We start from the raw sequence: 24,509 nt of genomic DNA on the forward strand, positions 1-24,509 counted from the left end.
TTTTTGCACTTCCAAGCACTTCCAAAGGGTTGGTTTTAAAACTTATCTGAGCGTCTGCCCCTCAATTATCAGGTGAAGACGAAGGCCCTTTGAGTTGGGTATAGATATAATTCTCGACCCCTTCTGAAATAAGAGGGAAGAGAATCAGGGGTGTGAATCTGTGAGTTGAATGAGGTATAGGAGAATGAGAAATATCAAGGACGCTTTCCCCATATAGATTCACAGCAAATGTAATTAACACAAATTAATGCTTATGTGCACTTGTAGCAAGGAGAAATTATCACTCAGTCTCATTAGACAAGGAGTGAAAACAGCAGCAGAAAGGCTGGGACAAAATACTGAAAGGGAAACAGGCTTATAAAGACACCTGCCAATTTTATTCTTTAAATGTTTAAACAAGCTTTTCTTCACATTGGTTTAGACAGAAAAAATAAGCCTTTGCATAAAACAAAGGATTACTGGGATCAATACCTGCAGGTCAGCCTTGTCTTCTCTGCTGACTTCTGTGAAAAAGATTTTCGTCTTTGCGGGGGCAATCTGAAGGAAGCAATTTAGTGAGGTATGGGATTTGAAAGCAAGATATGTCATTGTTTGTAGACAATACAGTTGGGAGCCTCTTTTCCTCTGTCTTTGCAAAATTCACTGCCACAGTAAACTCCTACACAGCTCTGAGCTGAAGGGGCAAGCACAGCAAAACAGCAAGAGAATGTGCTTGAATTCCACAGATATCATCATCATCATAATACAGCACTAAGGAAATATATGTCCTTCTGTGTGTAGGTGTATATAAGAAACATTATATCACTACAGTCTCAAGTACAGGCCAGAGCAGGACACTTTTTTTGGTTTCTCTTCACTTCAGAAAGTGCCCCTGAACATCCAGCACTACTGAGATTCAACAAGTAGGAAGCCTGGAACTATCGTAATTATGATACCGCAGATAGAGAGGGGCACCAGGCTTCACCCAGTTCCCCCACCTGACACAAGTTTCACAGGCTGCATGTGGCTCTCTCTGACACAGGTGGCACAAACAGTGCTGCCGACACCCAGAGTTTTTCCTGATAAGGTAACAAGGAACAAAGGCTGTTGTCTTCTGGAGGAAGCTCCTATTTGAAGATGATCCCAGGGAAAAGAATCTGATGCAGAAATCAACAGCTATGCCAGCTAAACAGCATGAGAGGAAGAAAAGCAGGACAATGAATTTTAGTGTGCCTCTGTAATGGACAATCCACCACCACAGCGCAAAGCTGCCATAAATAGCCAGAAGCAGACCATTGGATTTGCACACCACCTCCGGAACCTGCTCCCTGTGCAGCCACCAGTCCAGACTCTGCATGGTGCAGCCCACAGCGGGACAAAGCCGGATCCTGCTCCTTGGGGTAGAAAGAGCAATTAGACGAACAGGGGCCTGGGATAAAAGCCTCACTGAAGTCAAGGGCCGAGACAAATTCTCCAGCACACCAAGACCTCATTAAAACTGCCTGCAGTGTCTAGCCCACAAAGTACATCTAGTGCAAGGAGTGCAATCCTGCTGCTGTTTTGCAAGGCATTACAAAATACCTTGGCTAGCAGAAAGAATTTGAGGCAATTTGCTCCTGAAGAGCCAGGTCGTGAAGAGCCTTCATTTTTCCAGAAAACTGGATTTAAGTTGACAAATAGTAACAGAGAGACAAAAAACCCTGACAAAGTAAGGGGAGATGGAGAAACCGACAACGTTTAACTTGATCTTCGAGGGTGTAAATCTGTCAATACCCACAAATGACCACAAGGCCACACGCCAGTTTTCACTCTGAGATACCGTAACTAAGACATTTGGCTGGTACCTCACCCTGGAAAGAAAGTTTTTACATTTAGAAATGTAAAACATTGTAACATTTAAGGAATTTTGGCTGCAGCCCACTAGCCAGCCTTCCCCCAGCCTCAACTGGGGGATTATTTTGAATGTTGCTTTGCTTTTCGCGCATCTGTTGCCTAAATCAATGTGGAGGCATGAGGGAGGGACTGAAAATTGGCTCTAGAAATAGTGGTATATTTTAGTGTCATAACTGAGAGTCTTGGCAATCCCTTTTAACTTGAAATGTCAGTGCCATACCAAATGATCTGGTCATCATAACCTCAATTTCTGGCCATCAGTGAAAGAACAGAGACAGAGTCTCTGACATCGGGCTTCAAGGCCACTCTGAAAAATTAAGGGAAACAGATTTCATGGCTTGTTGGAATTTTGCTTTACCTATTTTTGTGTTTCTTTTCAGCTGTTGCAGCTTCAAATGTTTATCTGATCTCTTTCTGTTTGAATTGTTTTTCACTTTTCCAGATTTTCTACACCGCAGTTTACCTCTCCAAATCTCTTCCCTGCTTTAAACTCCTGCTCCATTTTTTTGGAGGTTTTTTTTTTTTTTTGTTTGTTTGTTTTTTTTAGCTCACATAAAACTCAATTATACATGCCTTTTGCATGCTTTTAGTGTTACAACATATTTCTCCTTCAGCAGATCTAAAGTGGTGATTTGATGCCAATTTAATGCCTTAACGCATAAAAGACTTCAGTCTTTAGTAATCGCTGGTAATTTCCACATCTGCCTCTTTATCTCATACCCAAATTTTTAATTCTGTAGTGAAGTAGATTTAATATCACTGAATCAAACTCTGGTTTTCTGGATAATTAGAAATTGAACTCTACAGATGAACATTAGATAAGGTTTTGCAGAACAGGTGTTTTTAACAGCGCTCCCCCTTTTCCTTCAAGCTGACAAAACTCTCATTCACAAACAATATATACAGGTCTCTGACATTTTCTGAATTGCAAGTACAAACTCATCCACAGTCCAGCATTATTCCATTCAGATATCCCTTCAGCCTGCTTCTCAAATTGTGTCAAAACCCTCCCAAAAGCTTCTCTGTGAATACACATGGAATATCAGAAGTCTGGTCTCACTAAACTGCTTTCATCATTATGTTTCTGGTATTCACATTATGGACAAATGACCTAAAAAATTTCAGTTAAACACATAAAGAAGGGTTGTTTTGTTTTGTTTTTTCAAATTACAGAATTACTTTCAAAAACCACATACCTGCAAAGGGAAATAGGATTTGCTGGATGAGGTAAGATCACTAGTTTATCTGGTCAGGCATGTTCAGTGTGTAGCTTTTTGGAAAAGAAAATTAAAATGGGAGGAAGCAATGGTGAATAAAACTAATTTTGCAGTTCAATATGGTATCAGTTTTTAGAGTATTTTAGGAGAATAAAAAAAAAAAGTCTCATCCAAAAGAGAACAATCCAGTCTCCTTATTTCCCTAATTTTTTCTATTACAATCAATAGGTAAATTCTACCATTTGCACTAGCATGAATAGAATTTCTTTACCTACTTAAGAATCATCAAACTTCGCTTTGGTGCATGAGCCTGGAGAGTTTCAAGTGTTTGCCACTCATATCAAAATCTTGCCATGGCAAGGAAAATGCATGTGTCAGCGCATGGAAGCAAACACAGAGAGATCCAAACAATTTTTTTTATTTACAGCTATATGACTGAGTACAAACAAGCTGCTTTTCACTAGTTTCACCACAGGCATAAAGTATTTCAGACTCCAGGACTACTGAGAAGCTCACAGTTTTTTTCACCAGTCATCATGCTCCAAATTTACAAGCCTAACTCAGATGGTTATTACTGGGATGTACCTGCTTAAATCCCTTCCACAGATGGGAGAGTGAACACTGTTCATGCCAAGTTTCAGTCTGGATAGAATTTTTACAGCTGGGTCATAAATTTGCAGATTAAAAGGGTTCTAATGGAAACACAGGTACAACCTTAACTACAGCAACATGAACAGCAGCAATGTAACACTGCATGAGGGACAGTCTGTGCTACAAGCCGAATCTACCAGGAGTTACCCAAAGTCGCATTATTTCTCCCCAGCAGTGGCGGAAGGAGGCTGGAACATGCAGAAAACCCATGCCAGGTGTGAAGTTTCAATTCAGATGTTTTTCCAGAATGAAGTGAAACTTTTATGGGCTTGCCATTCCTTTAAGTTTACTGCCCCAGCCAGAATGTGAAAAGTCCAGCCCTTTTTTCCCTTCTGCTACCACCCTGTCTTGCCCGTGCCTGCCTTGTCTGCACCCTGTCCCCAACTGGTCACACTTTCTTGCAACCCACACAGATTAGTATGTTAGTAAGAATCACTGAAGGCAGTGGTTACTTGTGACGATGATTATAGATTTCATATGTAAAAGTGATCCACTGGGCAATAAAGAAGAGGTTTGTCCCTGTAATTTCTCTTTCTTCATGCAGGTGCCATGGGCAGATGTCTTTGTGCAGGAGCAGAGTCAGCTGCAGTCCCACAAGAGCCCTGAGGAGCAGAACAGGCACATTTCAGTGCTGGAGCCAGCACAAGTCTTGCTCACAGCCCAGTGATCTGCCTCCAGCCATGGCTTTTCTGCTCAAAAGTGCTTCCCCATCACTGATACATAAAGTTATGTGTGATTTCTAAGCCACTTCTGACGAGGTGACAGCACGCATCTTTGTGTTTTGTTCCTCTTTTTCGCCATTCCATGTATAAAATCATGCCATATTTTTCAAGTTCATTGGCCTACATCTTCCCTTTTGCACAAACAGCTGATACTTACACTTTGCTGCTGGGTTTCCTGGGTAAGGAACAGAGCAGATACACCCTCCTTTGTGCCTTCAGAAGCATGCAGGGGGACAGCTGCAGTGCCAGGGCCCCTCTCATGCACACCAAGGCAGCGTGAGGCTGCCAGGCTATAGAGACATCCCACGGGATACAAGCCACTGCTCCTGCCTGGTGCTGCCCTGCTCTGCCCCTGGTTCTTGCACCAGGGCTGCAGCACCCAGGGCTTTCTGATGCTCTGCTTGAGCTGGTACATGGCTCATTTACCTCGTCTCGTTATCTCCCTGAGCCCCACTCTGCCCTTCTCTCTGAGCAGTGTTTCTTTTCGCAGCAATGGCTGCAGCTGGCTGATGTTTGCAAGGCTGAGGGACCCCTGAATCAGGGCAGAAGCCATGGCAAGGCAGCACGTGAGCCTGGCGTTTCTGCTGCAAGAGATCTGCACACAAATTTGGCTGCTGGGGAAAATCCTGCTCAGGCAGTAGAAGGGAAGAAGGAATCACATCCATTTCACTAAATGAGTTTTCCCAAGCTGTAGTTTCACACACTCTTTAAATATCCTTAAATTAACTGCTAATTTTCTAACTAATTTCCCTATTATATTCATTACTAACCATGCAGTCTAGAGCTAAAACTGGAAAACAGTCTGATTTATGACTATGTGCTTTTCCATGCACATAATTTCCTGAAACATTCACATTTTGGCTGGCCCCAGGTTTTAAAACCAAGCATAATTCTGAAGACATTCGGAACAATGGGAAAACGGGGATAAATATTTTTTTCTCTTTGAAAACACCTTCACTAAATGAGCGAAGCCTAAGGCTTGCCAGAGAACAGCCCTTGCTGAGGCCTGGAGCATTCGCTAACTCTAAAGAGTAGTATTAAAATACATAGTTGTTAAAGATTGGCGACATTTTTCCTGCTGTGTCTGAGAGAGATCTTGGGCAAGCACAGGGGTCTGAGGCTTTTTGGCCATCGCTGTGAATATTTGCATTGGGACAATTTCAATTGTCTTGGAGAAACAAAGGTGGGCTTGCTGCACCGGCACAGGCAGTGACAACCTGTGGCCATGGAAACACGGCTGGTGCCCTGATTTTTTTGGTATTTTCTCTGATTTTTTGGTCAAATGTTGTAATCCTTTCCATTTCAAATCATTCATGCAAGAACATCTCATTCTCTACAACGATAAAGCAGTCAGGAGTCCTGACACGTGCTGCACTGAGGCAAGTTGATTTGAAGAAAATCCTCTGCAGCCAAACAACTGGCTCAAGACTGAAGCATGTGGAAAATTTGTCATGATATGAACAGAAGGAAAACCAGAAGACGTGCCCACAGTCCCCCTCTGCTCTGTGGGGTTTCCACAGCAATTATACCTGAATTATAGAACAGGCACAAATATGCTGCTATTTGAAGCACATCTTATCTCCATAGAGGCAGATCTCTGGAATCTTTATTATTTTGAGTTTAAACAGGGAAAAAAGCCTTAAACATTCATAACCTTTTGCATCTGAAAACCAAGAGATAAAACAAGAATGCACAGTTTTGGCATCCAGCACCTGTGAGAAACCAAATACTCTCTTTACCAATAAAAGAATGGAGAGAAGTGGTACAGGAAAACTGCACTGCCGGGAGTGCTGCTTCCCCTCTCAGCAGGGCTGGCTCCAGTCAAAGCTCTTCCTTGCTGGCTGGCAGTCCCTGGGTGCCCCTTGTTTGGGGACAGTGCTCTGTCCCCAGCTGTTGTTGTTTCCAGCCCACCCAGTGCTCTCTTCCTCCATTCTCCTACCTGAGAGAGGTTGGAACTGCTACCTTCCCACAAAAAAGATTCAGTTTTGATGAAGCCCGGTTTTTTGGAGTCATGTGGAGAAAATCCGGACCCATTCCCCTTGCAGCTCAGGTACTGAGAAATCAAGAAAGTAAAGAGAAAAACTAAAAAGCCAGCTTATTTGAGTTTTGGTGCTTGAACTGAAAGAAATGCAAAAAAGTGAGCCAAACTAGCAGAGAACGGGTAGGATCTTTAAAGTTCTCAGGTTTGGGCTATCACATCTGGTATATTAAAACTGACACTTCTCATGCAGTAAAGCTATTTCCTTTTATTCTTTCTTTAGAAAAAAACAACAGAACAGTAAATTAAACACCATCTTCTGCTCAATTCTCAATTCCATGCTATTTTAGTTGACGAATCGGGTCATGTAATAATAAAATTCCTGCAGAAATACGATCTTAAGTGTGTAACCTTCAAATTGCAGTTATGCTGCTGTGTGCATTTAATACTGTACTTGACATTCACCTTTTACATTTCACTTCTGGATGACATTAGGATCGGCAAAAAAAGACCTCCTTCAGCTCTCCCAGGTTACCATTTATTTCAAAGTATCCCCAAGGTCTCCAGCACCGTTTAGATCCAACTTGCAAAAGTCACTGCTGTGAGCAGTTTTTGTGGGTCCCTTGAGTTGTTTCTGAAAACAGGTTCCATTGTGTTCATATTACGCTTTCAAATTTTATGGCTTATTTTTAAATTACATGTTAATTTCTAAAAATGTCAAATTGTGAGGAAATGTTGGCAAGGACCACACAAAATCACAGCACTGTTCTGGAGTTTGTGCCTCTCTATAGTATTTATGTGCATGGCTCCACCCTTACATTTAAGTGCTCCGTAGGAATGTGGGCCTGATCCTGCAGAGTGCCGAGGGTCTCATCAAAGGTGCTCAGTGTGCTGCAATAAATGACCCAGGATCATGCTTTATAAATCACCAACTTTGCAGGATCCAAAGGAAAGAAAGAAAGAAAGAAAGGAAGGTAAGAGGAAAGAAAAAGTCAGTAGCAATGAAAACATTACAAACAGAGCACACTCCTGAGTATAAATGTCTAAAAATAGAGATCAAACATCTTCAAAAATCAGCCAATCATTCAAGCGCTTGTTTAAAATCACCCTTTTCCAGGCCTGCAAGTCTTGAGTCTCCTCACTGTTTTTATTTGTTCTGGCTTTTCTACCGTGCTAAGTAACATATAAAGTGAAATCAATGAAAAATCTGCCTACAGAAAAAGGACTCCCTGTCCTGCCATTTTGTCTCTTTTTCTCTTGTTTTAATTTTTGCTTTCCTTCACTAGACAGCAATATCCCAGAAAGTTGGGAATTTTTCATTTCCTTGTGCTACAACGATGCAGAACATTTTGTTTCTGCAGGTGACTGACAATAGGGTACTCAGGGAGCACTGCAGCGTGATTACAGAAAAGTCAGCATTTTAGTGATCCGTAAACCAAAGACTGACATTGCCTCTTTAGATTTATATTCAGCTCCACTACAAACATTAGATCCTTTCCTTATACATTTCTGGAGTGCTTGTTGCAGTTAAGCCTGTTATTTCTGCATGCATTTGTAAAACAAATACAGGTAGACAAGTCTGGTTTCACTTACTCCTGTCACACAGAGAACCCGCTGTGAGTGACTGCACAGCAAGCAGTTAGTGAAAACCAATTCTCCAACACGGCTTTTTAACTAAACAAAAACACTGAACCAAGCCTTTCAGCCATCAGTTTAAGATGCATATTTGACCAATTATATATACTTATATATAATACCCATACCAGGATTGATCTGAAGTGAAATTTTCTGCTTTAAGTGAACACACTTGTGTATGTCCTGTTACACACACAAGAATATCAGCTTATGACGGAAGGACGTACAGAAACCTGTGACATACCCGAGACGGCTGCACTCTTCCCCGGCTGCTCCGTTCTGCTTGCACTCTCTGCCCGTGCTGCCTCTCATAGTAGCTCCCCAGACCTGGGGCTGGGGACATGGCAGTGTGGGCACTGCACCTGCAAGAGCTCCAGCTCGGGGTTTGCTGCTCCTGCTCCAGCCCTGAAACTGCTTCCCATGAGCTCAGGATAATTGCGTGGAGGTATAAAACAAGGCTGCTCTGCCGACAGTCAGTTATATAGCCTGTCCTTGATCTTTATGTGGGATTTCCCAGTTGCATGAAGCTGGAGTAGCATATGGTCCCGTGTTTATAAGCATGTTAATGACTGAAATGGGAACCCCCTACAACCCATTTTCCTTATAAACCTTAAACTGCAATTTCTTGTTTTCGTTATTGGACACTGCACTCACACACGACACACGTGGCCACGGTGACCCCGGGCGCTGGGCAAACAAAGCAGCTCCAGACTCACTGATGCACCTGAAATCAGGATCCAGCCCTAATAAGAACCAGACAGAGCAAGTAAGCTTTCTTACTCATGATCTGCTACAAAAATTTACCTTTCCAGGTAATACCACAATAAAGAATTAGTTCAAACTGCAGTGACTGCCTGTCCTTACAGGCATGACGACCTTGCCAAACATTTCCCAAAAATAAAACATCAATCAGTTTTCACTCAGCGCTTTTTGAAATACTGCTTAGAATGTCTTAATAATAAATAAAATAATAAATTAAAATGTCTGGTAAGGACTTGACAATCCTGCAACAGCTCCTTTGTGTTAAAAATTAAGAACTGTTTGGCTCTACAAAAAATTGCAGTGGGGAACTCCTTGTAAGTGTTGATATCCCACTTAAAAATACACTTGCCACTTTCAGGAGGGTAAGAGTGGTAAAGTCAGCCAAACTCTGTTATTTACTTAACCAAAATGTATTACAGCTATTTTTGAAAACACAGATACAGGTCTGGTACTGTACTGCACTGAGAACTACCAACCTGGGTATTCAAATTACAAAGAAAACATTCAAAAAGTAAGTCATCCTTATTTATCTCTCCCTACTGAACAATTATCTGGATAACTTCATCTATGGGTTTCATAAGGTAAGTTTCATAAATGGACAATATTTGAAAATATCTGCTCTCTTCATGAAAAGCTTTATTTCCGCATGTATAACATCATCAGAAAATCAGCAATGGGACTTTAATATTGTAACTGAAAAAAAAGTCCATTTCTTCTTATATTTCCTGAATACTCACACATATATAGCAATGATACAGCAAAAAAGTAATGTATATACATGTATCACATGTATATCATGTATATATATGATCTCTTTTTCTTTCTATATACTACTATTTTGCTTTTGAAGTGTAAAAAGAATAAAACTATATCCTAAGAGCTGCTGGTCTGTTCTCAAAAAAAAAGTGAAATTGTTAAGATATTTAGGAACTGACCTAAATACAATCTCAAGAGTAGTTCCAGGAATGTCACTTACAAACTTTAGGGACAAATATACTAGTTTTTAGTCATTCCAGCACAGCTGGTGAATTTTCAAAGTTACAGTGTGCCTCCCTCAGCCTTCCCATTAATGACCATATATTTCAGTGCAGCTTGAAATTTGTAAGAAGAACTTAATCCGGTAGCAAATTTATTATAAATTTTAAAAAGTCATTGCATCCATTTTTAGGTTATGGTATAAAGCACAGAAGAACAGAAGTTTACATATCTGAGCTTCTGCATCTGTTCTTGAGTAACTTTTCACTTAAAAATAAAACTTGGCAAACAATATATTTTTAATGCAAACCAAATGCATTTGGTATGTTCAGAAAAACAAAATTAAATGAACAGAGAGAGAGTTTCTTTTGAAACTTATTAATTGAGCATGCACTATTTTTTCTCCCCACAAGATCCCATTTCTCTACAGGGCCCTGACTTGTTCTTCGGTCATTCCCAACAACCTGCACACACAAACATCCTCTTAATCCCCACCAACAGAACTCAGCCTTGTGGCCCCTCCACATGGACAAAAAACCCCACAGGAAACGTGCCAGAAAAGAGAGAGCAAAGGCCGCAAACTTGAGAGGTTGCAAAGGCACCTGAACCTGCCTGCCAAGGAAGCCAAGGGTAACCAAGTACAAAATCTAAATCTGTTTTAACTTTACTGCAAAATCCTCCACTACTTTTCAGCAATATCCATCCCTAAAGCGATGCTGGCCTCAGGCTGGCCCCTGGCAGAATAACTTGCCAAGAAAAGCCCAGGACGACGCAAGGAGATGCTGCAATGAGTCGAAACCCTGAGACACGAGTGGAGATTTTCAGAGACTGGGGTGCAAAACTTCATATTTTTCAAATTTTTTTTTTTTTTTAACCTTATGTCCCAAAGAAATACAGAACAAGTTTCACAAGAGGAGCCTTCCAGCATTCCCTGCCTCACAGGGACTTGAGCAAGTCCCGGTCATGCCCTGATTTACAGCAATTTACTGGCATGAACCAGGCAGTCCCTTGTGCCGTGCTCTGACTGGTAACACAGTGGATGACATCACATCACGCTTGTAAGTTTTTATTGATAAGATTAAAATAATAAACTATGTGTAACCCTTCAAAAAACAGTAAGACACGCATTTAATGGTCAAGTCTGTGGCCCTTTAGCTCTAGAGAGTGATGCAGAAATTAGTCTACACTAATGCCTGTATTCCTAAGAGATGCATGAGCACCAAAGGGTCACACATTGGACAAGGCACTCTGAGGACAGAAAAGGTGCTGTGCAACAGGGGAAGGTGCTCACATGCACTCCACTGAAGGGCATATGACTCATGAAAGTGTCACAAACAGCCACTTGAAATTTCAAAGCCCTCCTCCTCCTCCCAGCTGTGACCATGGAGAACTTCAGTCCTCCTGTAGTCCTCCCTTATCGTAACAGAATGCACGAGAGTTTTCTCCTTCCTTAGGCTCATCTTAGTGCTGACAAAAAGTGGCCTGTAAGTGTAATTTCAAAAATTATCCCACTGCTCCATTTGAAAAGCAAACCAGCTTCATTAGTGGTCAATAACAGCACTTAACTGTAATACTGCAGGTAGAACTTCTCCAGAGAATGAAAGGGTGGAATGAATGGATTTATCCATTCTTAAATGAGAGGATGGACATGAGTAATCTACTCTCATGCAGGATGATGGACAAGAATTATCCACTGTCCTATGAGAGGATGGACAGAAGTCACCCAGTCTCATAAAAGGCACAATTAGTCACGCTTATTCCAGGAGCCACTGTCTACTGAGGATGTCTGTAATAGAAATCATGCAGAAAAATATCCCTTACCTGTCCGATAGACAAAATTGCCTTCTGTTTCTGATGACGATGGAGACACCAGTTCTTCCTCAAATTCATTGGAACTAAATGAACCAGAATGATTCCTTTGCCTTGTTTTTTCCATCATAGCTGCATTAGTAGCCATGACGTGTCTCAATGAGTCATTTAGGTAACGATTCAGTAAGCTGCTTTTGTATTTGGGGGGTGACACATAATCCTCATTGGCACTTGCTTCTGGTCTCACTCCTGTTTTTATCACTGAACTTTCAGTTTTAATCACAGTGTGATGAACTGGTTTGTTATATCCCCCTTCATTCATATGGTTTCTCGGAGGATTTTCTCCATCTGAAAACAAAAGAAAAAAGATACATTGAGTACTTAATATTTTAACATGAGGCTTTCTCAACATGTTTTGAATTGTGATAAATATAACTAAAACTAGACAGTAACTTCAGCTTAGACACTGATTTTTCATTTTCTTCTCCTCACACATTGCTCATAGTAGTTACCATGATTCTCAGATGTTCCAGCTATTCTAAATTAATTAGCTGTAGAAAACAGTCTTTGAGTCTAATTTGTTCATGAGTAACACAAGACAGGTAGAAAAAAATTGAAAAGTACCCTGACTCAATGATAAGCATTTAAAAAGCTGTGTGAATAGGCTGAATTCTTACTATCATCACTTGAAGTTTGGTTTGCCTGAAAACCACAGAATATTTAGGTGCATTTGCTTAAACTGTACTCTTATAATTGTTCTGCAAGCAATCTTTTCAAGGGAAGTGAGTAGAAATGTGAGTATTGCCTGAAATTGGAACAAAGATATTTGATACTGAGTACAAATTGAGATGTACTCTTCTAAAAATTCACATACAGATTTCTGACAATGTTCTGTAGGATTTGTTCCTGTCATTGTATCTCCATGTCACAACTGTCTAAAAAAAGTACTCACAGACAGAATTAATACATGAGTTCTATTAAAAATACAGGGTTCTTAAAAAAAAAAAAAAATCCTGCATTTGTTAATTTGATTAAGAAAGAAAATTCCAGTGCATCCTTTATGGAAAACAGCTGCTAGCAAAATACATCAAGTAAATAACAGTAATATTGAGTTTACTATCTAAGATGCCCCATTAATCAGATTCTCCCTCTAATGATGTATATTGCTATAGCCCTTCCATGAAGGAAACTAACAGTCAAGTGATTTCTCATTTCTTTATACCAACAAATGTAATCAATTTTTTTTCCTTTAATGCAGATTAAAGGAATAGGCTTGTAGAATGTAATGAAGTAACAATTATCTTTCTAGCAACAATGAAATATAATAACATGCATCCAGATTGCTACCTTGAACAACTTTTACAATCCTGCTTTGCAAGGCTGTGTAGTAATTGGGAGACAAAAAAGTCACCTAATTCACAAAAAAAAGAAAAAAAAAAAAAAAGAAAAAAAAAAAGGCAGATCCACTTAAGGGTATTTGTGATTAAAAATTTGCGCTAACTTAGGGTACCTAATACTTTCTAAATATATTTTAATCAGTTAAAAATCAATAAAAGAGCATCAACAAACCTTCAGAGCATGAGTCATCACTGCTCACGCTGAGTCGCTCAGCATTTCCCTGAACATATTTGTTGTACAGTTTTATTCGTAAAGCCCAGCTAAGATCTGGCTGCCTGACCGTGTTCTTCAGGCGACGTCTGGCATTGGCAAACCAGTTTGATACCTGCATACAAACGTGTGTATTAGTTTCCCTTGAAAATTAAACAAATTAACAAATCCATACAGCCCTCATGAGCTTTATGCATGCTTCAAGGATACAGCAAACAAGAGAATTACGAACAGAAGTCCACAAAATTACCACTGAGCAGAGCAGGAATCTCATACACGAAGGCAAATTCAGGCTTCCCACCCTTCCCAAGTGTTAGCAAAACCACATTATCACAAGGTTTCAATTAAGGTGTCCTAAATACTAGTTTTATATTAATCTTTTTTTTTTCTTTTTTTAATTTTAAAGATAAAACCCTGAACTTTCAATATGAACTTTCAATATATTACCAGCTCCCTAAATTAAACTAGTATCTAATATTCAGGAATCTCCTTTGATATTAACATAGGCTACAATACGGCTGTTGAACAGAAACAGACATTGTAAACTTGTATATATAAAAGCCCAAATTCTCCCTTGTACTTTAACAGAACTCTTAGTCTGACAAGCCATGGGTATCAGGAAAATCTTACACACACTACAAAGTACTTTTACTCACTGCAGAAATCAACCATTTGCTCTACAGAGCAACACATTTTACAAACTCTTTTTGTTGTGGACAGCCTAAAAAATAGTAAATATGCAATTCCTCACAAGGTGACTACTAAACAATAGTCTGGTTGTTCTTCCTTCCCAACTGCAGAGCATTTTCTAGAGTTTGACATAGCAAAATGGATACATGTTAGTATCCCTCTAGCAGGCTTATCACTAAGTCAGGCTCAAACACAAGTATTTCACAGTGGTTTAGGCACTGAATGAGCAAAAAGGCACATTCCACCCTTCAGTGCCAGCAGTGCTCATTAAATCACCAAATGGGATGCATGTACTTGCAGTGACTTTGCATGAAAGCACACCCGAGAAAACGCTGGCCTTGATTCTACTGCAACTCAAAAAGATAGAAAAAAAAATACTTACAACTCTATCTCTACTATGAGCAAAAGCAGAGACAAGTGACCTACATTCTAATGATATTTCCTTAATGATAAATAAGGTGTTAAGAGTATTATTTAACCCTGGCATGAATAAGGGCATTTTGACATGACCTCTGCAATAAGGAGGCAAAGTAGCATCACCTGCAAAGGAGAATGTAAAGAATGTTAGCAGCCTACAGCTCTGCTCACATCTTTGTGTTATGATCGTGCACACAGAGGAAGCCAGACTGTCATCATATTTTATATGTCATCATACTTTAACCTGGCAGCGATCACACCATTTCATTTACATCAACCTGCAAAGCAAGTTCATACATGTTTTATAAATACATGCTACCCCACCTAATAGAAAGCCAAACTGTAGACCTTAGTGTTGGATTTTGGCCCTAGTTTTGTCATCTGTCTGTTGTAGCTAAGGTTACTGTATAAATCACACAAAAGTATGTGTCTAATTATTCTGGATCAATAATCTCTTCTAAAGTGATTATGAGAAAAAAAACCACTATGTGCCTAAAGAAAAAGCAAAGCTTCAGTTCAGAGTCCCAGCTAGAACTTAGCAGTGGTGTCTTATGCCTGTCACTTTGATTTTACTCTAAAATCACATTTACATGAAACAGGGTTCCACTGAAAATATGGTGAGCCCTGAATCAGTGCTCAGATGGCAGACACATAACTTTACAAGCCATGCAGTTCACTATGACAGGTTAGAAAACCAAAATTGTAGCTGACAGAGTAAGTAATTTTCATTCTCTTCTGAGGCTACTTGCTTATAATCATCATATTTACACAGTAATTTTTACAGTAAATGAGATAGGGTGGGCTGGAATCCATGCACTTTCTAATGCTGTTAACGAAGTCACTCCAGACTGCTCAGCTGAAGCAGCAATCACCTGCTGCATGACAGTGTAATTCTGAAATCAAGTATTTAACAGTACAGGTGGATCAATCCAGGGTCCCAGTCAACAGGATTGCAGTTACTGCAGCATTTTACCAAACTGACAGCTTTCCCACCCCTCACAAGAAAGATTTCATTATGCTTCATTTTATTACATACTGAAATTTTTCATCAGTGAAACGCCATTTACAGAAAAGATAGGGTAGTATTAGTGTGATTCATACATAAAAGCAATTAAATTTAGCAGGAGTGATTTCTGCATGGTACTCTTGGTTTATTTTAGGCTCATTCTTCCCATGTCATTGCTTTGCTTTCTGCATATCAATATGAAAAGATGAGTCATATTTTAAGTCTTCTGCTATGGGAGAAGGGAATAGTAGTATGTGATCGTTATTTCATAATGAGATAAATACACTGCACCTTGTCCTCCTGCTCTTCCTGGAGCAGATGATTTTAAGTGTCATCACACATCGTATACAAGACAATCAGGGGATCAGGCCCAGCCAGCAAGGATTTGTGAAAGGCATGCTCTGCTTGACCAATCTGATCTTCATCTATGACACGGCGACCCACTTAGTGGATGAGAGAGAAGCTGTGGATGTGTCTACCTGGACATTAGTACAGCCTTTGACACCATTTCCCACAGCATGTCCTGCAGAAACTGGGTGCTCATGGCTTGGATGGGTGTGCCCTTTGCTGGGTAGAAAACTGTCGAGATGGCTAGGGCTGGGAGTGTTGGTGAATGGAGTTACATCAGCTGGTCACTGGTCACCAGTGGTGCTCCCCAGGGCTTGGTATTGGGGCCAGTTCTGTTTAATAGCTTTATCAGTGATCTGGATGAGGGGATCAAGGGCACCCTCAGTCAGTTTGCAGAGACACCAGATTAGGTGGGAGTGTTGATCTGCTGGAGGGCAGGAAGGCTCTGCAAGGGCTCTGGACAGGCTGGATCCATGGGCCAAGGCCAGTGGTAAGAGGTTCAACAAGGCCAAGTGCCTGCCCCTGGGTCACAACAACCCCTGCAGGGCTACAGGCTGGGGGAAGTGGATGGAAAGATGGCTGCTGGAAAAGGACCCGAGGGTGCTGGTTGACCTCAGCTGAACATGAGCCAGCACATGTCCAGGTGGCCAAGAAGGCCAATGGCATCCTGGCCTGGATCAGCAATAGAGTGGTGTCAGAGACTGAAATCCTTTGGCATATGGTCTGGTTTGCATCTTAATTCAGGCAGAGGCATTTCTAATAATTTTAAGAATCAGACCATAACAAGTGGCCAGCAGGACCAGGGCAGTGATTGTACGTACCCTTGTACCTAGCACTGGTGAGGCTGCAACTTGAGTGCTGGGTCCAGTTCTGGGCCACTTAATTCAGGAAGGACACTGAGGTGCTGGGTAGAGTCGAGGGAAGGACAATAGAGTTGGGGAAAGGTCAGGAGCACAAGTCTGATGTGGAGCAGCTGAGGGAGCTGGGGGGGTTTAGCCTGGAGAAAAGGAGGCTCAGGGAAGACCTTACTATTCTTTGCAACTACCTCCTTTCAGGAGGTTGTAGGTGGGGGGTCAGTCCGTTCTCCCAAGTGACAAGTGATAGCACAATAGGAAATGGCCTTAAATTGAATCAGGGGAGGTTTAGTTTGGATACCAGGAAAAGTTTCTTTACAGAAAGGATTGCCAGGCATTGGAACAGGCTGCCCAGTGAAAGTTACCATGGTTGAGTCACTGTCCCTGGAGGTATTTAAAAGAAATGTAGACGAGTGCTTAGGGACATGGTTTAGCAGTGGACTTGGCAGCACTGGGTTAACGGTTGGACTCAATGATTATAAAGGTCTTTTCCAACCTAAATGACTCTATGATTCTGAAAGAACCTCAAGTCAGCTTTTAGAAGAGAAACCTTTTACTAAAGCATGAAGCAGCAAACTCACTCTAGAAACTCTTATCCCAAATGCAATTACAACAAGGCCCATTAAAACCTTCAAAGAAAGGAAAGTTAGTCAAATCCATTTAGGAGATTTTTAGGCCTAATCTATTATGCGGCAATCTCTAGGTGCTTTCCAGCTTTTGGGCACTAGTGCACGTTGCTGGAAAATCCTGATTTCTAAGACATCATGAGATTCAACACCTCTCTCACTCTTCAGTCTTGGACAACCTCCAGGTGTGTGAACCAGAACAGGCTGCATAGCCACAGGCTGTACCAGTCAGCACGCTCACCCTGACCTCCAGCCGCCACCTGTCTCCTTCAGAGACAACAACAGTTTTACCATTCATTTCAACCAGCCCCAAATGTTACACTGTCTATTCATGTGGTCTTTAAAAACCTGCCTGTCCACTGCTGTAGGTCCCACTCACAAAGAGAGCCAGTTTGCACCATAATTACTGAAACTGTTATAAAAAGAAACAACCAAAGCTACCAAAAACACCCAACCTTTCGCATGGTCCCAAGCTGTGCTACTGTGATCTCCAATAATAATAATAATAATAATAATAATAATAATAATAATAATAATAATAATAATAATAATAATAATAATAATAATAATAATAATCCCAACAAAAAATAATTTAGATAAAAGCCAGCGGGAAAATCTTTTGTCACATAAACCTCCCAAGAAGCAAGTATCTTGAAAAAACACATGATGAAACTCACTATTCTTGTAAAGAAACAATCCTGTAGTTCTTTGAGAAGTAAAAAGACAAAACCCAAGGGGAACGATAACAGATGTGCTTGCCAGCATTCATTTTTTTACAGCAGTTCAGTTGTTCTCTAAGAGCATCAGGTACTTATATCAGCATCATGAAATATTGACCCTCTGGCTTTACTTCTGAAGACACATCTTCAATTTTATTGTAATTTGTTCTGCTTCAGTGCTTAAGAGTGGCCAAACTTTCAGAAAGGGAACAGACAGCAAGCAATTCTCCTCCTCCAGTAATCCAGATATGCCTTTATAAATCTGAATACTATTAAATCTGTAGCAGCACATGACTGATAAACAAATCCTTGTATTGAAAAAGCCTTCTTTCCAACAATGCACACATTCATATTTCTTACTGGAAGGAATATACTGCCATTTTTCTTTTTTATTTCACAAGAACATCTAAACCAAAATTTAAAATAAAATAAATCAAGCACTGTGGTAATAATACAAATGAAAATGTAGCATATTAATAGGACAAGTTATTGGATTCTGAATTGGAATCTAATTGGAGTAAAATATAAAATGCCTTTTCAAACTATATTGCTTTTTCGGTTTCCTGCTTTGGCAGTTGTGGAAATAGAAAAGTTTGGACTGTTGGACTGAAATCTGCAATAACATTTGCCTTGAGGACTCCCAAAGACCTTGTTGGTCTGCGTAGGAGTAATTCAGCCCAGAATTTGTCCCAGGTTTTGCTACTACTACTTAAGAAACAAGATGATTTATGATTCCTGCAAAATCCTACCTCCTTGAAAGGGTCTGACTTTTCTTCAGCACTGCAGTCGGACATGCATCTGGAATAGTCCGTTTGCTGTCCCACTGCACCCAAGAACAGTGGGGTTGGCCGAAGTATTAGTAAAGTAGAACAAATTTATCTAAAATCAACCAACTGGGTGATAGCTAAACTAGTGAAAATAAAGTTGTGGAAGATTTGACATGCAGATACAAATAACAGAAGTTATTAGTATCTGCATGCCATTAGTTTGTCCAAACAGCAAAAGTAAAAAACAAAAAACAGGGCTGGATGTTCACTTCTTTGTATCACAGAAGAATTGGTTTTATTTATGCCATGATCCTGAAAAAAGCTCCTTGGGATAGATGGTACATACTGGAATAAGGTTCACTAGATGAAAGAAAGCAGAGGGAGGAAAGCTGCATCTGTATTATCAATATTACTGTAACCACCACCATCTTCCAGGCAGCTGCTGAAGACCTTCTCCAAGGTTGTCAGTCAGGTGAAAACCAAAAAAAAAACCCCAACCATTCATTCCCTAAATGGCATTTTGTCAGAAACTCAAAGGGATATTCAAGAGTATTTTTTGCCTTTCCTATGGCTTGTGATGACAAGGTGTCAGCACATGAGGGATGCTGGGAAGAGGTAGCAGCTGTCAGCAAACAGCCTCCACAGGAGTGGAAAGCTGTGGGACAAAACACCACGGGACAACACTGAGAAATGTAAAAAGGGTAGGAAATATGAGACCGGTCAGCAAACGTGAAGGCACTTAACCCAGAGGAAACATCATACACTGATTCCTGGTTCTCCAACGACGTTCAACAATATTACTAGATTAGAAAAACAATTTATAGGCAACCCTGGTTGATGCTTTTGCAAAGTGTTCCTCCTGGGACAGAAGTAAAGCTTTTGAACAGACACCATAGCCCAGTCCCAAACCTGCTCCTGGATATACCACTTGTAAACTATTTCAGATGTACCCAGTGTGACTGAGATCACACCCTGGCATGCTCTCTCTCACTCTTAGAGAACAAAGATTTTGAACTGAATTACAATCTCATTCTTTTTGAGCATCCAAAAAGTAGGTGTATGGTGTGTGTTGTTTAGCTCTTTGTGGCTCAGGAATTACTGCTGGTGCCAGACATATGTATTTACATCTCATACAGATGCTATCAAATTCCTAGATTAAAAGAGCATTGCACAAAAACGATGCAAAAAACACCTGGGATTTCTCTTTGATGTCGTGCTTCTGTATGTGAAGATAGATGTGCCTGTTTGCACAGTTCTTTCAAATATTGCAGTTCACAGAAACAAAACTGGTCAAATCCAGCTTCAGCGTAAAACCACTAGAAGCACAGGGGTCTAAGAGAGCCAAATGCTGCCCTCCCTGATTCTTTTTAATTTTATTCTACACCTTATGTAGATAATAAAACTCTGTGGGAAAGTGGCCACGTCTCACCTAATGCTTTTATAAAGGCTAACGCATCTTATCCCCATCAGGATTTATCAAAGCTGCCATGAGAGAAATCCTGCAAAAACCCACCAGATTTTTCCCTTCTCTGTTCATTCCGAGGCATTTTTAAAAGAACAGCAGAACTCCTCAAAATGTCATTAGTGTGAAAGTACCCCTACACATATTGCAGATTTATGTTTTAAATCTCATGTAAAAATACAGGGATATTCTAAGGACCATAGTCCAGTAAAATACTCCTATTGAATTTTGCCATTGAAGGGATAGTGTTTATGTAATCCTAGTTTAAACCTTTCATGTATATTTTTTAAAAGCAAGAGAAGTTGTTTTAACTATATCTTCCAGTTATAACTGGCATTTTCTGAGCCATTAATATTATTTTTGTCAAAGCTATAGTGTTTTTCCTAGTGCAATAGTTTCAACGTGAGGTACTGAAGTGTAAAAATTTTCCATTTTGCCATTACTAGAATTGAAGTTCATAGCACAGGTTTTTTGAAGGGGCACTCAAAATAATAAAGCTGAATTACCACCTGCTTTTTTCTAATACTTTAGGTTACTTTGATCTCTTTGTATCCTTTGCAAAGTGACACATAATGTGTTAGGCTGAGTGATGAGGATCCAATCCTGCAAACACATGGGTTTCATTTTACGCACCTAGCAGTAGCTTGCAGTAAGGAAATTAGATTATTCACAATGCATAAATCTTTGCAGCATCCAGACCTGAGATAGCATCACTCGGCAACTGATAGCATTTAACCACATATTTCAGTAGAGTGCCAGATGGCAAAGAGAACAAAGAAGTGAGATTTATAAACATTTGCAGCAAAATTTATGCCTTTTACAGCAAGACAGTCACTTCAGGGGAGAATTACCTGAGAGCAAAACAATTACTCCCCATGTCTAATTATATTACAATGATAATTCCTGCAAGACTGTGTGTGCTGAGCCACTGCACACAGTGTGTAGGGTAATGCTGATGTCTGTGCAACAGGTGATGACAATTATTATCAGAACAATAGAACAGTTTCCATCCTGCTCCCTTTTCAAAAGGGAAGAGTAGCTCCCTGCAATTTCCTCAACAATTCCTATTCTATGCTGAAATCTCCCATGACTGATATTTTTACCTGAGAACTTTTAAAGACTATGCAAAAATATTTTCATTACAGTTATGAATGAGATGTAAGGATGAGGGCATCCATTCCTAGGAGGGCAAGCACACACTTTTTGCGGATTGTCTTTAGCACTTCTCCAACCACGACAGCTCAGATGTGGTAATTTTTGTTTGAGACAGTCCTGCTGGGGTGAGGGAGCCCAGGGGAGAGTGGAAGAAGGATGTGGACAGGACCCCTCGTCTTGCTGGTTGCACTGATGCTCCCCGATATCCAGTAGTATCCTTTGCTCAGCTCACGGAGGAGCTTTGGCAGATGCTGTCCCCATCCCTCCCGGCCAAGAAACGCCTCAGTGCGGCTTTTGGAGGTGGGGGTAAGGGGTTCCCTTCCTTACCTGCACCAAGGTCATCTGGGAGCCGAGGGCCAGCAGAATCTTCTCCGTCTTGGTGGGGTATGGGTTGTCGCGGTGCTTGTAGAGCCACTGCTTGAGCGGCCGCGCCATGTCCTGCAGCGCTTGCCGCTTGTGCCGCACCTTTCCGCCGCTCTGCCGCGCCCTGCCGCGGAGAAGGGGCGCTGAGGACCGGAGCGGCGGGACACCTGCCCGCTCCCCGGGCCCGGGCCCTGCCCGCTCTCCGCGCCTGGCCCCGGGCTCCCCTGCGCGGGTGCGGCAGATTTGCCCCGTCCGAGGGGGGACCCAGCTCGGGGTGCGCCCAGCCCCGGGGTGCGCCCTGGCCCGAGGAGCCGAGCCCCGTCCTCGCGGGGTACTCGGGGACTTTCCACAGCCGCAACCCTCGGCCCGGGCAACTGCTCGGGTGAACGTGATGCTCCCCGAACTCCCCGTGGAGGGTCTGGGTGAGCGGACTCAGAGCTGGTGAATGGCCGTGATAATGCTGCGGACACGGGCGGCGGCCCCGCGGGGATTTCAGCGGGGCCGGGGCTCCGCCGGTGCGAGTGTCCCGATGTTTTCGGTGCTCGGCACCTCACAGGCGTGTGGCCGGTCTGTCTACAGATGGGCTTTCCAGCGCGGCCAGGCCGCACCTCGCACGGCCGGCCGCGCATCCCTCAGCCGCGCTGCCCCGGGGCCAGCCCAGCCTGATTCCCCTGCCCGGATTTATCTCCCGCTGATACTCAAGAGATACCCGTGGCACCGAGCAGCTCCTGGATCTTTTCTCCCCTGGGAGCCGGCGGCGAGCGGTGCTCCTGGAGGAGCCGGCGTGCCTCTCCCAACGTCGCCGGCAGCGACGCGAGGCAGCCCGCAAAGCCCCGCGCCTGCCGAGGGAAACAGCTATGCCGTGGGAGCTAAACCCGGATTCCGTTAAAAAAAAATAATAAAAATAAAAGGTGTCCCTTTGTAAATAAAGGCCTGCAATAAAAAGTGAGTGAACAAAATCGGAGGAATCCTAAGGAAAGTCCAAAGGCAGCGCTGCGCGGGGCGGAGGGGCTCCGGGCGGCGCTGGGTGCCGCCGCCGGCGGCAGGGGGCGCCACGGGGCCGGGTTGGGCCGCGCCGCGGTCTCCCCGGGGCTCCGCGGCAGCCGCGCTCCGCCGCGATCGGCGGCGACAACGCCGGTGACACACACCTGCGTCCTCTGGCCAGCACCGCCGGTAGAGCTGCGAGCTGATGCAATCGCTAAGGTGGAAATTCGTCAGTGCAAGCAGCTTCCCGGGACTCCTCGCTTTCGCAGCCGCCTGACTGTGCTCCTCGATCTTTACTTTCTAACACTGACCCGAAATGTCTCGTCAGCGCTCGCCAGTTCAACCCTTCCAGCTATAGCTGTTAACACACCAGAGCTCGCACGTCCTCTCATCACCTTCTATTTCACCTGTTCCAGCACTAAAAAAAACCCAACTCTGACCCCCAAAAAACAACAAACAAAAAAAGCCCCTCAAAAAACCTGTTTCGGGTGGCTTAGCCTCAGCTGCCGCTTTAGCAAACCCGATCCTAACATCACGTTATCCAGTCCCTGACTGGCATCGCGCTAGTCCGTTCTAAATCCCATCCCTGGGAACGCAGCTCCATCCCGCCCGTTCGCTCGGCTCGCCGCGCACCCGCGGGGACGGCGGAACAAGTGCCGGGGCCGCGCAGCGCCCGCCCGCCTCAGCCCCGCTGCCACGGCACTGCCGGCGGGGATCGGCCGCGCCGTCGCCCCGAACCCCAGGTCTCACACGTCCCGCCTGGCGCCTCCGTTTTGGAGACTTTAATTGCATGAAGCGCCCAAAAAAGCCGGTGGAGCCCCGGTGTTCCCGGTTTGTTTTTGTTCGGAGGCAGAGGGGGAGGTCAGGCACAGTAGGACAGGAGCGCTCTGTCTGGTACATTCCAGCCCAATCGGACGCCCCTGCATCACCTATTGCCGGAATTTCCCACCGTAGCTGTGGAATGAGAATCCCAGAGAACACGAACCCGGGGCCACGGGCAAAGACCCAGCTAGAAACCCATCTCGCAACCCCAAATCGGCGACGCGGCGGCCGGGAGCGCCGGCAGCGCAGGCAGAGCCGCCCCCGAAGCCGGTGCGCGGCGCGGAGACGAGCGCACGGCATACCCCGTCCGCCGGTTCCGCAGGCTGAGGCTCTCCTTGATGGACGGGCTGTCGGGGAGCAGCACCTCGGCGTGGTGTGGGCCCTCCACCACCCCCACGTAGGACCGGCCGCTCCGCTCCCGCTCCTTGGCGTCCTCCTCGAAAAGCACCTGGCCGCTGAGCTTGCTGAAGACGATGGTGTTCATGGTGGGGGGCTGGGGGCCGCCGTCGTGCTGGCCGCCGGCTCCGAGGTGCGGGGGCTCGCTGTGCGCTGCGGGGAGGCGGCAGCGGTCACCGGGCAGCCGCGCCGAACCGCCGAGACCCGCCCGGCGCGACCGGCGGGGCGGCAGCGCGGAGGCACCGGGCGCCGCCTGCCCACCCACGGGGGGGGAGGCAGCCCGCCCCTCCCACGGCCCGGCCCGCTCCCACGGCCCCCCCACCCAACCCCGGCCCGCTTCCTCGGCCCGGCCCGCTCCCACGGCCCGGCCCGCTCCGACTCGCACCTCGCCGCCAGCCTTCGCCGCGCTCCTCTCTCCGTGTCGCAATAGTTCGGAGCGCAGGTTTTCTGTCGGCTTTGGTGTTTCTGTCTCGCTTGCTCTCTCTCTCACACTCTTTTTTCCCCCCTTTTCCCTTCCCCTCCCCTCCCCTCCCCCGGAATGATTTTCCCCTTCCCCCTCCCCAAACGGGGAGGGAAACAAATTGTTTTTAACGACCACCAAATGCGCAGAGCCGGCGCCCGGAGGCACAGCCGCCGCGCAGCCACTCAAACTGTCGGGACTGCCGCTCCCC

The 24,509-nt window shown here is 43.7% G+C and overlaps 1 protein-coding gene across 5 annotated transcripts in view; it reads right to left on the reverse strand.

Annotated features, from left to right (window-relative positions):
* The window catches only part of MKX (mohawk homeobox), a 49,126-nt gene extending 24,832 nt beyond the window's left edge, over positions 1-24,294 (reverse strand). For 2 of the 5 annotated variants that reach the window (XM_066199493.1, XM_066199506.1), the window contains exons 1-5: positions 24,224-24,294; positions 23,745-23,991; positions 21,601-21,760; positions 13,191-13,344; positions 11,634-11,969 (exon numbers count right to left, since the gene is read on the reverse strand). In XM_066199493.1, the coding sequence (XP_066055590.1) occupies positions 11,634-11,969; positions 13,191-13,344; positions 21,601-21,760; positions 23,745-23,926 (832 nt within the window). In that variant the 5' untranslated portion in view covers positions 23,927-23,991; positions 24,224-24,294. Of the gene's footprint in view, positions 1-3,555; positions 4,343-6,401; positions 6,516-11,254; positions 11,295-11,633; positions 11,970-13,190; positions 13,345-21,600; positions 21,761-23,744; positions 23,992-24,223 lie in introns of those variants that run through there. The other 3 variants (XR_010723341.1, XM_066199524.1, XM_066199515.1) reach the window with 3 other exon arrangements.
* Positions 24,295-24,509: the final 215 nt, after the last annotated feature.

The sequence above is a fragment of the Chamaea fasciata genome, unplaced genomic scaffold (assembly GCF_029207755.1).
Source record: "Chamaea fasciata isolate MVZ Bird 193981 ecotype frontalis unplaced genomic scaffold, bChaFas1.0.hap1 SCAF_1, whole genome shotgun sequence".
NCBI lineage: Eukaryota > Metazoa > Chordata > Aves > Passeriformes > Sylviidae > Chamaea > Chamaea fasciata.